Below are 13,525 nucleotides of genomic sequence, written 5' to 3'. Positions count from 1 at the left end.
GTACAAATTCACTGAAAAAACCATAGGTTTCACATACGTTATAGTTAGGAATTAGCATTTAAAAAACCGTGCAAATTCACTTAAAAAACCATAGGTTTCACACATGTTATAGTTAGCTGGGCATTTCCCTCGTAAAAAAACAATGAAATTCCCCCGTTATAGTTAGTGCAGGCAACTATAACTCACGCGACCGCAATCCGCTGCTGATGACGTCAGAAATTACATCACTGATGACATATGTGTCTTTCTGAAAAAAAAAAAAAATTAACATATGTATAGCTAAAGATAAATGGAAGAAGACATGGGTAAATAAGTGTCTAAATACAGTGATGTAATATCTGACGTCATCAGCAGCGGATTGCGGTCGCGTGAGTTATAGTTGCCTGCACTAACTATAACGGGGGATTTTCATTGGTTTTTTACGAGGGAAATGCCCAGCTAACTATAACATGTGTGAAACCTATGGTTTTTTAAGTGAATTTATACATATATATAAATATATACATAGATATATATGTTGTATATAGATATACTTATGTAGACACAAAAACATATTTATATATGTGTTTGTGTATTTATATAATTATATATGTGTGTGTATATATATATATATATATATATATTCACTGAAAAAACCATAGGTTTCACACATGTTATAGTTAGTTGGACATTTTACTGATAAAAAACCAATGAAATTCCCCCGTTATAGTTACTGTAGGCAACTATAACTCACGCGACCGTAATCCTCTGCTGATGCTAATACTGTATTTAGACACTTATTTGCCCATGTCTTCTTCCATTAAATTTTAGCTATACATATATTACAAATATTTTTTTTTCATAAAGACACATATGTCATCAGCAGAGGATTACGGTCGCGTGAGTTATAGTTGCCTACAGTAACTATAACGGGGGAATTTCATTGGTTTTTTATCAGTAAAATGTCTAACTAACTATAACATGTGTGAAACCTATGGTTTTTTCAGTGAATTTGCAAGGTTTTTTAAATGCTAATTCCTAACTATAACGTGTGTGAAACTTATGGTTTTTTCAGTGAATTTGTACGGTTTTTTAAATGCTAAGTTACTTTACGCCATTTGTGGCGTGCGCGCCCACTTAACGCAGTTCGTTCCGTGCGCGCACAGTGAGCACGCGGTGCGCTTCGCGCACCGCGTGCCCACGTTACGCTAGATGGGCCATGAACGCACAATGCGCTTCGCGCACCGTGCGCACATGGAGGTCATATGATGAGCATCGTTGTGACAGGTAAAATATATGTTTTGTTTATCTCTGATGAGCCATGCACAAAAGGTGCCCTTCGGGCTCCTTTTGCACACGGGGTGGGGAGAATGTGGATATTTTTTTTTTTTATTATTTCTTACCGAACGCGTGCGGTAAGCGTAATCGGCGAAATTTTCGAAAAAATTATAATTGCCTTTTTTCACTTGGGGGATCATTGGGGACTCCCTCGACATGGCTAGGTGCTTGGGAGCTGTGTAAACAGCCCCTTTACATGATTTGCACTTTGTTTTTCAACCCCCTGTCAGAGTGCGAGAGAGAAAATGGTGGCCGCCGCTTCCTGGTTTCGACCGATTCGAATGTTTACTAAGATCTAAGGGCCAATCAGAATCGCGCTCGCGCACGCCACCGTACGCGTACGGTAAGCGCACCGTAAGCGCACCGTAAGCTGGCTCAGATATATATATTGATTTAAAGGCTATTTTCTCAGAATCTACTGAATAGATTTACACCAAACCTACAAAAGGCACTTCCTTGACCTGAGGACTACCTCTCTGCCAAATTTCAAGTAATTCTGTTCAGCCGTTCGGGCTGTAGCTGTGTCTAAAGGTCCTATGGAAAAATGCATGGGAAAAACGCGTTTTGGGACCCCCCTTTTATCTCAGCCCTCGCTTGACGAATCCCCCCGAGACTTTCAGGGTAGGAGCGGAGCGTAGCGCCCCACCTATTTTGAAAAATTCGCGAGGATTCGTCAACCGGCGCCAAAGTTATTCAAAATAGAATGTTGCGGATTTCCTATGGAAACGTGGTCCTAACTATAACTACCTACTGGCGACCGCCAGTAGGTAATATACATATATATATATATATATGTGTGTGTGTGTAGTAGTAATTATTAGTGGACTTTATTTAATTTGCCTCTGATTAAATGTACATATTAAAATATTTCTTCTATTACTTTAAAGTCTATTACATTAAAAATATGTATATTCTTGTATATTTCTTGATGATATTAGTTTCAACAATATTTTGTTTCCGGCATTTTTGTACTTAACATTATAAGTACAGGAACACAAGATTGTGGTAAACCAATTTTTTTACATATTTGTTTCAAACGATATTGTTTACCTCGATATTGTGTCAATGATCCCTCAGAGTGGAAGACAGTTAATGGCTGAAGTGCCCCATACTTTATACTATTGGTACTCGCAAAAAAAGTTCCAGGGAACAAAGGCTTTAGGGCCTGATTACAGTCTTCCGACTGCCAGATTCGTGTTGGCGCTGCAGTGGCGGTCCACTGCCCACCGTATTATGACTTCTTTAGTCGATACAGCGGTGGACCGCCATCTGCGCCAGGAATCAGTTGTTTCCTTGCATTGGCGCAGGAGCATCACAACGCAATATGCGGAGCCTCGACTGGCGCAGTCCCGCTCAGCATATTACAAGTTCCTGGGCCGCCAGCCTTTTCATGGCAGTGCTCCACCATGAAAAGGCTGGCAGTGCAGGAACAAAGAGGGCCCTACAGGGCCCCCATGGCCACCCCGCCATGGGGATACATTTGGGGGGGACAACCTGTGCCCCCCTGTCTGTACCCCCACAGAGTTGCAGCATAGCATGGACGTCCAAGTCCATGCCGTACTGGAACTTTTTTGTTGTTCCGATTGCGGTTCTTGTTTTCCAGGCACCTCTATGGAATAGCTAAGAACCGCCGACTGTATTACGAGTTGTGCATTTTCAACTCATAATATGGTCAGCAGTTCTTGGGCGGTTTTGCACTGGTTTGGCGCAGCAGAGATGGCGTTGCACTGGCTCTGCTGTGCCAAACATGTAATCAGGCCCTCAGTCTGTGGTGTGACCAAGGGCCGCACTGATGTCAGCAGGATGGCGGTCTGAGCAAGGGTGTAAGGTGGATGTAGGGAAAGCAAAGCATGTAGGTCTAGTGGCTGAACTGCACAATGTGAAATCTGAAAACTCTGGCTTAGCTACTTGGCCAAATTGGGTGATCCTCTGCAATGCATTTAGTTAACTTTCCCTCCTTTTTCTCCATTATCAAATGTAAGAGGACTTAGAAATACATTACTTCAGGGTGTGCGCTGTACAAAACACTCTCCTGTGTTTCATTTAATTAACCATAATATTCTTCATACACAAGTGCAAACCAGCCCACTGAAAAGGTGCACATAAAGCACAAGTTACTTACCTTCGGTAACAATATATCTGTAAGAAACATTAGCAGTGATAGATTCCTTACCTTAGAGTTACCCCAAGGCATCAGACTGGATCTGGAATTTTTCGTCAGCAGTACCCCTGCGAGTCGGTAGGCGGTTTTGTGCGGCTCCCCGTGGGTTGTTGGCGTCGTAGAGATGACATCGCTGGAGCTACTTAGACGCGCCCACGCGCGCTGACGTCAGTTCTGTACACGACTTTCCATGCCAGGAAAAGCAGAGCCATGCAAGAAACTGACCACTGGTGCCATAAAACTAGGGCCCTGAAAGGTAAGTAACTTGAGCATCTGAAAGAAACACGTAGTGATAGATTCCTTAGCTTAGAATAGATATCCCAGCAATATCAACCCCAGTGGTGGGTTTGCGAACCAAGATCACACTAGAAAATCCTGGAGAACAGAATGGCCAAAGAAGCCGTCTCTCCGGACTTGGCTGTCCAGGCAATAATGCTTGGTAAACGTGTCTAGCGAGGCCCACGTAGCTGCCTGACAGATGTCATACAAGGGAACTCCCCGTCCCAAAGCAGTAGTGGCTGCCGTCGCCCTGGTAGAATGAGCGCGCAGCCCCACCGGTTGCTCCTTTTTAGACAAAGAATAACAAGCCTTTATTCACAGAACGACCCACCAAGAGATGATCCGCTTGTGCACGGCCCGACCTTTCGTGGCGCCCACGTAGCCGACAAAGAGCTGGTCATCCACCCAGAACTGTTGAGTGCGGTTCATGTAGAATGAGAGCGTACGTTTTGGGTCCAGACGGTGGAGCCGCTCTTCCTCTTTCGAGGGATGCGGAGGCGGAAAGAAGGTGGGCAAAGTGATGGTCTGCCCAATGTGAAAGGCAGTGACAATCTTTGGTAGAAAAGATGGACGAGTCCTTAGAACAACTTTGTCCGGATGGACAGAGCGAAAAGGAGGTTTAGAAGAAAGAGCCTAGAGCTCACTCACTTTTCTGTCAGAGGTGCTGGCAACCAGGAAAGCAGTCTTTACAGTAAGAAGACAAGGAGGCCAGTTGTGAAGTGGCTCAAAGGGAGCACACATCAGATACGTCAGAACCAGGTTCAAGTCCCACTGAGGCAATATAAATGGAACAGGAGGGAAAAGATGAGTAATGCCTTTCAAGACTCTATTTACAACAGGGGACTTGAAAAGGGAAGGCTGATCTGGAAGCCATAAAAAGGCTGAAAAGAGATAGCCCTTGATAGTGCCCAGAGCAGAGCCCTGCTGGGCCAAAGAAAGGAGGACTAGAAGGACCTCTGAAAGGGGGGCAGAAAGGAGATCCACAGCCTTTGCTGTGCACCATGCCACAAACTTATTCCACCTGCAGGCGTATACCATCTTAGTGGAGGGACGCCTGGCTGCCAAGATTACATAACAAACTTCGGGAGGCAGGTCAAAAGACGTCAACTGCCACCGCTCAATCTCCACGCAAGGAGGTGGAGGCTGGACAGGTGCAGGTGGAAGACCGTCCCCTGTTGCTGCGACTGAAGATCCTCCTGAAGAGGCAGTCGGATCTGGGGATCGATAGCCATGCTGAGTAGCTCGGGATACCATACTCTTCGAGCCCAGTCCGGAGCCAGAAGAACTCTGGGTAGAAGTGGTATAGGCGGAAAGGCGTATAGTAGACGGCAGCTCCACTCGCGACGAAAAGCGTCCCCTAGCGAGTGCCGCCTTGGAAATTCCAACACGCAGAACTGATGACATTGCACGTTCTCTTCGGTGGCGAATAAATCTAACCAAGGCTCCCCCCACTGCTGAAAGAGACCTTGCGCCACGTCCGAGTGCAGACGCCATTCGCGATCCAACATGCACCGGTGGCTGAGTTTGTCCGCCCTGGCGTTCAGAGAACCTGCCAGGTGTTGAACCACCAGGGAAATGCCGTGATGTTTCAGCCATGTCCAGAGATGCAGAGCCTCCTGACATAGGGTCCAAGACCCCACCCCACCCCACCCTGTGTGTTGCAGTACTACATAGCGGTGGTGTTGTCTGTGAACACCTGCACTACTCTCCCCTTGACAGAGGGAAGGAATGCCTTCAGTGCAAGTCAGATCGCCCGAAGCTCCAGAAGGTTGATATGGAGCTGGGACTCTGCCAGAGACCAGAGTCCTCTGATCTCCGCCTCTCCCATGTGGACGCCCCATCCCAGAAGGGACGCGTCCGTCAACACTGTGTGTTCCGGTTGGGGAAGGGAGAGGGATTTGCCATTGACCCAATCGCGATTCGTGAGCCACCACTACAATTGTTGTGCAGTGCCCTCTGAGATCTGGACATGATCGGACAGGTTGCCCTGATGCTGTGCCCACTGGAACTTCGGGTCCCACTGCAGAGCACGCATATGCCATCTGGCATGATCCACCAACAGGATGCAGGCCCAGTAGCCGAAGGGTCATCCTGACCGAAACCCGGGATAAAGATCGGAATCATAGCCTGAATATCCCGGACTCGCTGCTCGGGAGGATAAACCTGAAACTGCGCCGAATACAGAACCGCTCCAATGAAGAGGAGCTTCTAAGAGGGAATCAGGTGAGACTTTGGCATGTTGATGGAAAACCCCAGCAAATGCAGGAGGCCGTAGTCTGCAGGTGGGAGACGACTGACTGGGGCGAGCCCGCCTTCAACAACCAGTCATCGAGATAGGGGAAGAATGACACCCCTGATCTGCGCAGATGAGCTGCGACCACCGCCATCACTTCCTTGAACACCCAAGGGGAGCTGGTAAAGCCAAAGGGGAGCACGGTGAACTGAAAGTGCTCGTGGCCTACCGTGAACCGCAGGTAACGCCGGTGGACCGACAGGACGGGGATATGAAAATAAGTGTCCTGCAAGTCCAACGCTACCATCCAGTCTTGAGGGTTTAGGGCAGACAAGACTTGAGCAAGTGTGAGCATCTTAAACTTCTCCCTCCGGAGGAAGCGATTGACGTTCCGAAGGTCTAAGATAGGATGCAGGCCCTTGTCCTTCTTGGGGACCAGAAAGTAGTGGGAATAAAAACCACAACCTACTTCTGGCCCAGGAACGCGCTCAATGGCCCCCTTGGCCTAGAGGGCCGTGACTTCCTGTTGAAGAAGCACAAATGGTCCCCCGACATGCGGTTGTACTGAGGTGGCATGGGTGGAGGGGATGTCTCGAAGGGGAGTGAGTAGCCCCTTCGGACAATTTGCAGCACCCACTTGTCGGATGTGATGTTGCGCAGTGGGGGAGATGATGGCGAATCCTGCCGCCCACTGGCATTTGATGGGCCTAAAAGGTCAGACTAGGAAGGCTTTGCAGTGGATGCTGCGGAGGTGGAGGTGGACTGACCCACCCGCTGGCCCCCAGAACTGCCTCAACAGTTCCCACGTCCGAGGATGTTGCTGCGCAGGCCGGTGGCTCTGGAACGAACATGTTGAGGCACCCCTTCCGTGGCCAGGAAAGGAGCGAAAAGCGGAAGGTGGAGGAGGGCGAGTGGCTGACAGGCCCAAGGACTTGGCCGTAGCCCGTGAGTCCTTATAGCGCTCCAACGCACTATCCGCTTTATTGCCAAAAAGGCAAATGCCACCAAAGGGCATGTCCATCAAAGTGTTCTGGACATCCCCTAAGAAGCCAGTTGTCCTCAGCTAGGTGTGGCGCCACCGTCGTGGAAATCACACTGCCCAGCGAGTTGGTGGTATCGAGCCCACAACGAATAGTGAACTTCGCTACGTCTCTCCCAGCTGCAACAGCTTGGGAGAGTACTGTCTGTGCTTCCTCCGGACAGTTGGGCAGCACCCGTGCAACCGTAACTAAGCTCTCCGGAGTGGGGTGTTGGGAGAGAAAGAGGGGGTCGCCCGGAGCCGGGCGATGGTGTCGGGCCACGTTCCTGTCCACAGGAGTCCCTGTGTTGGGCCTGGAACAATTTCTCAAATGGATGTCAGAAAGTGCGTCATTAAACAGCAGCAAGGGCTCCGAAGAGGTCACCGCCGGCTGAAGCACTTCTGTCAGGAGGTTAGTCCTGATGGCCACTGTAGGGAGTTCGAGGTGGAGGGCCTCTGCTGCCCTATGTACCACCACTGCATAACTGGCTCCCTCCTCCTTAGCCACGGTAGGAGAAGACAGCATGCCAAGGTCAGGTGAGGTGTCAAGACCACTGGCATCCCCCAAATCCTCTGCCCAGTCCGAATCATAATCACACTGTTGTATGAGGTGGTCCTCAGACCCCTCCCATTACTCCCCTTCCTCCGAAGTCTGCGAAACAGGCTGAAAATAAGGAGGACGGACATAGGGGAAAAATGGCCCCGTCGGAATCGGCGCTGAGAGACGCCAATACGGCACCGTGTACGGTTCAGGGCTGAAACTGGGGTTGACAGGCGAGGGGAAGTCGAGGAGCGACAACGCTTCTTCGACTTCTTTTTGGAATGCTTCGACTTATTGTACCCCGAGTGCGAAGACTTAGATCTAGAGGAACGATGTTGATGGCTCTGCGACCGGTCCCTCGACCTCCCATGGGACCGGGACCTTGAGCGGCGGGGAGCCGACTGCCGGACTTCCAGCAACTTTCGGGACCACTCCCGCAAAGTCTTCGGCGCCATGGCCCGGCAGTCGGGGCACGACTTGGAGTCGTGGTCGCTCCCCAGGCAGTAGAGACACATGCGGTGTAGGTCCGTCACCGACATCATGCGGTGACAGTCCCCACAGTTCTTAAAGCCGGGCATCCCTACTGCACCAGAAGTCGATCGACTCGAAGAAAATGAGACAAAAGGCCTCGAAAAAACTCAGTCAGAAAGTGACGGAGGGTACTTGCTCTTCCCGGATCTGCTCTTGCTGGCGCGGAAAAAGAAAGAACTGACGTCAGCGCACGTGGGCGTGTCTAAGTAGCTCCAGCGACGTCATCTCGGTGCCAACGACGCACGCAGAGCCACACTACGATGCCTATCATTGCGCAGGGGTACTGCTGATGAAAACGTTCCGGATCCAGTCTGACGCCTGGGGGTAATTCTACGGTAAGGAATCTATCACTACGTGTTTCTTTCAGATAACTGACTTACCTCTTAGTTCACCATTGACATTGTTGTCAGGGTGGGGAGAAGCATAAATGATTCTAAATCCATGTTAAAAACTTTCACCTAATATCACAAACTCCTCAATGCACTTAAAAAAAATCTCCTGAATGCTCTGATATGATGTACTATGTATGGTGAAACGATTCTTAAAGTAAATAAAGTACACTTTTTGAATTTGAAGAGACTATCATTTTTACGTTTGTTGCAAGAAGTCTTTAGAAATAAAAGTGTTCCTAAAGTTAAGCAGGACACCCTAGTTACTTACTTACTTTATCTTCAGTTATAAATTACATAATTGTTTCCCATTTAACATATTTTTTATGTTAATGCTGAGTGGAGTAAACAGCAGCCCAGTGATGCTGATGACCTGAGGGCAGCATATAAAGGTCCGGAGGGTAACATGTGGCCCCTGGGCCCTACTTTGAGTATCACTGCTTTAAACTATGGTAGGCTGAAGTAAAATGTGAATGACACTAACAGAGACCAATAGATGAAGACGGGAGAAAGCTTGAGAGCGTGTGTGTGTGCGTGTGTATATGCATATTTCCTATTTTGTTTTAGAAAACATGAGGGTGCCAAGAACTCTAAAGCTTTCTCTATGCCAGACCTAAAAATGATATGGAAACTGATGCCTCCTACTTCCTTCCTGGTTTAAATAATTTTCAGCATTGAAAATATATGTTTGCAGTGTGTTTGGGGGTCCCTCGCTTGTGCAGAGGTGTTTTGTTGAATAATGGAGACACAAGAAGAACATCTATTTACACCATAGATTCCAATAAAATAGCCTAGGCATGCACTGAATGTCAGGACAGTTGCCTGTCTAAACACATCCCTCCCCTAGGGAAAACAACTTGCAAATGAGAAGAGAACACATAAAGAGCTTAAAACACGTGTACCATGTGTAGGCCAGGGAAAGTTCTATTTGCGATGCCCACTTAACTCATCCTCTTATTTTATTCTGATTTGAATGTAAAAAATCCCACCTCACTATCGCTTGTACGGTCTGATTCAACAGAGGAATCCATTGTCTTTGTTGTATCTTCCTGCTCCTTCTTTCCCTCGTCATCATCCTTGCTCAGATGAAGTCCAAATGTCTGGAATAGAAAGTTCATAAATAAGACCTGTGTTGCTTACTCCAGGCAGTTAGGACACTATATATACTATACTACATGTTTGTTTCATTTTAGGTTTATACTGCCTGCTAAAGACAATCCAGCGGAGACTACTTCTCGAGGCCTTCTTTGAAAAGTAAATCCAGAGATTATCTCATAGCGTGGTGTGACAAACGTTCATAGTGCAAAATAGGTAGCTACTTTCATTCTGCTTTTGTGGATATGAAGAAACGATTGTCTTTGGGAACTAGATGATATTTGTCTTGAACATCCTTTTAACTACGAAACATATTTCTTACACAAAAGCACCCTAAGGGGGTCATTACGATGGCGGAAGGCCCACCACCGCCAGCAGTGCGGTGGCGGGCCTTCCGCCATCGGAAAGCAATTTTCCCCTCGCCACACTACGATGGCGGGGGTAATCAGACCGCAACCGTGGCGGGCGCAAAGACCGCCTGCCACAGATCAGCCACAGGCAATCGTTAGGATTGGCAGGCGGAGCGGTCAGCATCAGTAAAATGGTGGCATGCCTAGCAGGCACCGTCCGTCAGATTAAGATGCTGGCTGCAGCCAGCCTTTCTATGGCAGGTAAACCGCCATTGAAAGGCTGGCAGGGATTAGTTTTGGCACCCCTTGTGTTGGGGGGAGATGGCTGTGCACTGGGGGGTACCCATGGTACCCCCTTGCATTTCCCTGCACGGAGTGCAGTGAAATGCAGCGCATGCATTTTTAACATCGCGGCGGGTGCTGCAGTCAACAGCGCCCGACGAAATGTTAAATTGAGAGATGCGACTGCCATGGTGGTGGTCACATCCTAATTCGGAGTGTGGGACCGCCGCATGCATGGCGGCCTGTCCTGATCCCCGCAACGATGACGGTCGGAAGAAAGTCTGACCGCCATCGTAATGCCCCCTAATGCTGAACAAAATATGGAGATCCTAATTACATGGGGTAATCATCTTGAAAGCTTGTTTGAGAACCCTGGATAATACAAAAGGAAATATGGCGTATATCTGAGCCTGGAGAAAAACATAATAAATGTGGAAAAATAGGAATAAGGTAGAAAACAAAAGACTGCAACCCCTGGCAGGCACGAGCTACAATCACAGAGGAAAAGGAGGAGGCTAATAGCGAGTAAAAAACTGTAGTTCCTATATCACCCATACAGGATCTGCACGTTTCAGATGACATAAACTGTAGGATTGGTGGGAGACTGACTCTGAGCACCCCACCGAGAATGTTTGCCTTTCTGTTTTAGCTAGCTCACAATGCCACTAGAATCTCCTCATACTGGGGAGAGAATAGTTTCTGGCAACCTCAGAACATGACAACATGACAACCCTGATCCCTCAGGATTATGGAAACAAAGTACTAGTTTTCACTCAGTCACTCGTGCTCACCTATTTGGTGTCAGAGAGTTACACAGAAGAAACAGTTGGGCGTGTTACAATAAGGATTTATTGCACAGTTGTTCTAGTGTAAAATAGATATGCTGCAACAACCTTTAGACAGTAGCAGATATATATGATTAGCAGTACAGTGAAAATAAAAGGATAGTACAGTTCTACCATCTTGCAATAATCATGAATACATACATGAATATAAAATGCATGATAAAAGTGAGCGTACTCCTACTATGTCTATCTAGTTGTACCTAAGTGTACCTAGCATGTGAGTAGATGTGAAGCCAAGAATCCCTCTAGGATTTATTCTAACCCCATTACCTAAAGTGCGAGAGTGTGGAACCCCGTCCTGGTCTCGAGTTGGACACCCCGCAAGGGATGGAGCGTCTGCATGCAGGAGCCTCAGCGTCTCTTGTCAGTGTGTAGGCCTGGAAGTCTCAGTTCCCTCTACCAACCCTGGCAAGATGTGCTGTATTTATACCGTAAGTATCTAGGGTTTCTTTGTCCCTTGTTTCTTGTATTAGCCATTGTTGGATTTGAGGATGACGTATGGGATGAACCTTGTACGTGGATATTATGCAGGTGGTGTGTAGCCCCTGCCTGGTTTCCAAGAACCCTCATGAATATTCATTCATACTGTATGAGTCCATTGATGAAGTTATAGGACACTATTGTTCGAGGAAAAACCCTCCTTCTGCACCCAGGACTAGAACTAGGTAAAGGTTCAATCCTAATGGCTCGTTACTGTGTAGTATAAGGGAGATAATGTAGGTGAAGGTGTATGATATTACCTGGGCCTATATTGGGGTACCTATATGAAACATAACACCCACTCCTCTACCGAACAGTCAACAATGATAAAAGTGCTAGCGAACTACTCTTTTACTAGGTAGCAGCGCATTGAAATATCAGTGAGCTTCATAAAATAATGTTTTTAAAAACATTTTAAAATAGTCTAATATGGTGGGAGAAAAAAGTTTTTTCAAAAGTCAGTATTTAGAAATGTCACGTTAAGCAAAGTCCTAGTCGAGTTCGTTTATATAAGTCGAACCACTACAAGCGTCAGAAGGTCATGCTTTTCCAGTGACAAGTGTCAATTTTTAAGAAATGCTCCAAATGTATTTGAGTTTTGAAACCAAAAAGAAAAATCCGAACTCTTTCCCAGCACACGATGAGTCAATTATAGATTAAGTGTCCTGGCTAGGAGACGCAACATCGCTGTTGCCTGCTGCTGCAGAAGCGGGCCCTGTAACACCTCGCAGAGTACGTTAATGGAGCACAGATAATATTCAGAACTGCCAATAGCTGGTGCTGTAGTCGACACCTGAGTGCTAGTGAAAGAGCTGATGCTCAACCCAGTTGTAGCAAAAGGCACCTGCGGGTTCTCAAGGAATGCAGCCTTTAATATAGGAATACACTGGTGACATTGCAGAGCATGGGACCTCACGGGTTCCACCCTGGTATTCAAGTCCATAAGCGTGTCTGATGCAAGTGTCAGACAGAGATCCAACACGCATTCTTCTCCAGAAAACAGGTAAGATGCAGTCCATCCAGACTGGTCTAAAGGATAGGAACCAAGAGGCGCTCAGTTCCCGTAGGTGAGGTGTGCCCAGATGTTTTACCATGCGTTCATGGTATTTGCGCTCCAGGAGTGCTTTTGCCATCTCGTTGGTGATCGAGACGTCCATTGCGTAGCAGAAAAACGACAATCAGGATTCCTGCTATAGAGAACAGGATCAGCGGAAGACCTCCAAAAATGCTTCCCAATACGGAGTGTATAAAATTTGGAATAACTCAGAGGATTGTCTGAAAGATGCTTAGAAATCCTGACCCTATGGTCTTAAATAGGTGTACAATACCACTCGTATCAGACATATTAAAGATACGACCCACCATTTCTGCAAAATGAAAGGGGCAGTTTGTACGTATAAGTGCCTGTATCTCAGTCGAGGTCCTTGCGATTTGGAGATCAAAGGTCTCTCGGGCGGAGGTTAAGGGTACGGTTTGATGTAAAAGCATGGCTTTCAGTCTGCTCAAAGTATCAAACTGTATAAAGGAAACATTCAATGAAGGCCATAACGGCGCCTCCCTAACTGTATTCATTGGGGGAAACCATACTTGCATACAGAAAGTAACCCTGGAGTTCACAGTGACAAAATAGGCAATGCCCAGAGGCATCCCACAGCAACCTTAATCGTTCAGCATCAAGTAACTTCCATTCGAGAGCAGCTCGAAACCAGAGTAACCACGGCCACTGGAGTCCCTTTCATGTGGCAGGACAAGTTCGCTACTGAACCATTACAAGCTCCGTGCAGGGAAATATCCTGGCACTTGAGAGAACCGCATTAAGCGCTCCTGCAGTTTGTACTGCTTAGAAACACTTCTCGATCACCACTCCAGCATCGAAATCTGTATGGTAACTCCCAAGATTCCTTAATGTATTTCTTACCCATTTTTTTATTTTTTACTGCCTGCCTTTGCTCAAGGCAATATTGAAACTAAAAAGTAATGACCAATAGAGTTAGGTGGCCAAGG

The 13,525-nt window shown here is 47.2% G+C and overlaps 1 protein-coding gene across 1 annotated transcript in view; it reads right to left on the bottom strand.

Moving 5' to 3' along the window:
• LOC146811315 (uncharacterized) overlaps nt 1-13,525 on the bottom strand; it is a 1,339,659-nt gene that overhangs the window by 1,203,427 nt on the left and 122,707 nt on the right. The window contains exon 4 of the mRNA XM_085615056.1: nt 9,459-9,569. Coding sequence (XP_085471182.1) covers nt 9,459-9,569 — 111 coding nt within the window. The remainder of the gene's footprint in view (nt 1-9,458; nt 9,570-13,525) is intronic.

The sequence above is a fragment of the Triturus cristatus genome, chromosome 7, assembly GCF_964204655.1.
Source record: "Triturus cristatus chromosome 7, aTriCri1.1, whole genome shotgun sequence".
NCBI classification, from domain to species: Eukaryota; Metazoa; Chordata; class Amphibia; order Caudata; family Salamandridae; genus Triturus; species Triturus cristatus.
This window is presented reverse-complemented; position numbering and strand designations above follow the sequence as displayed.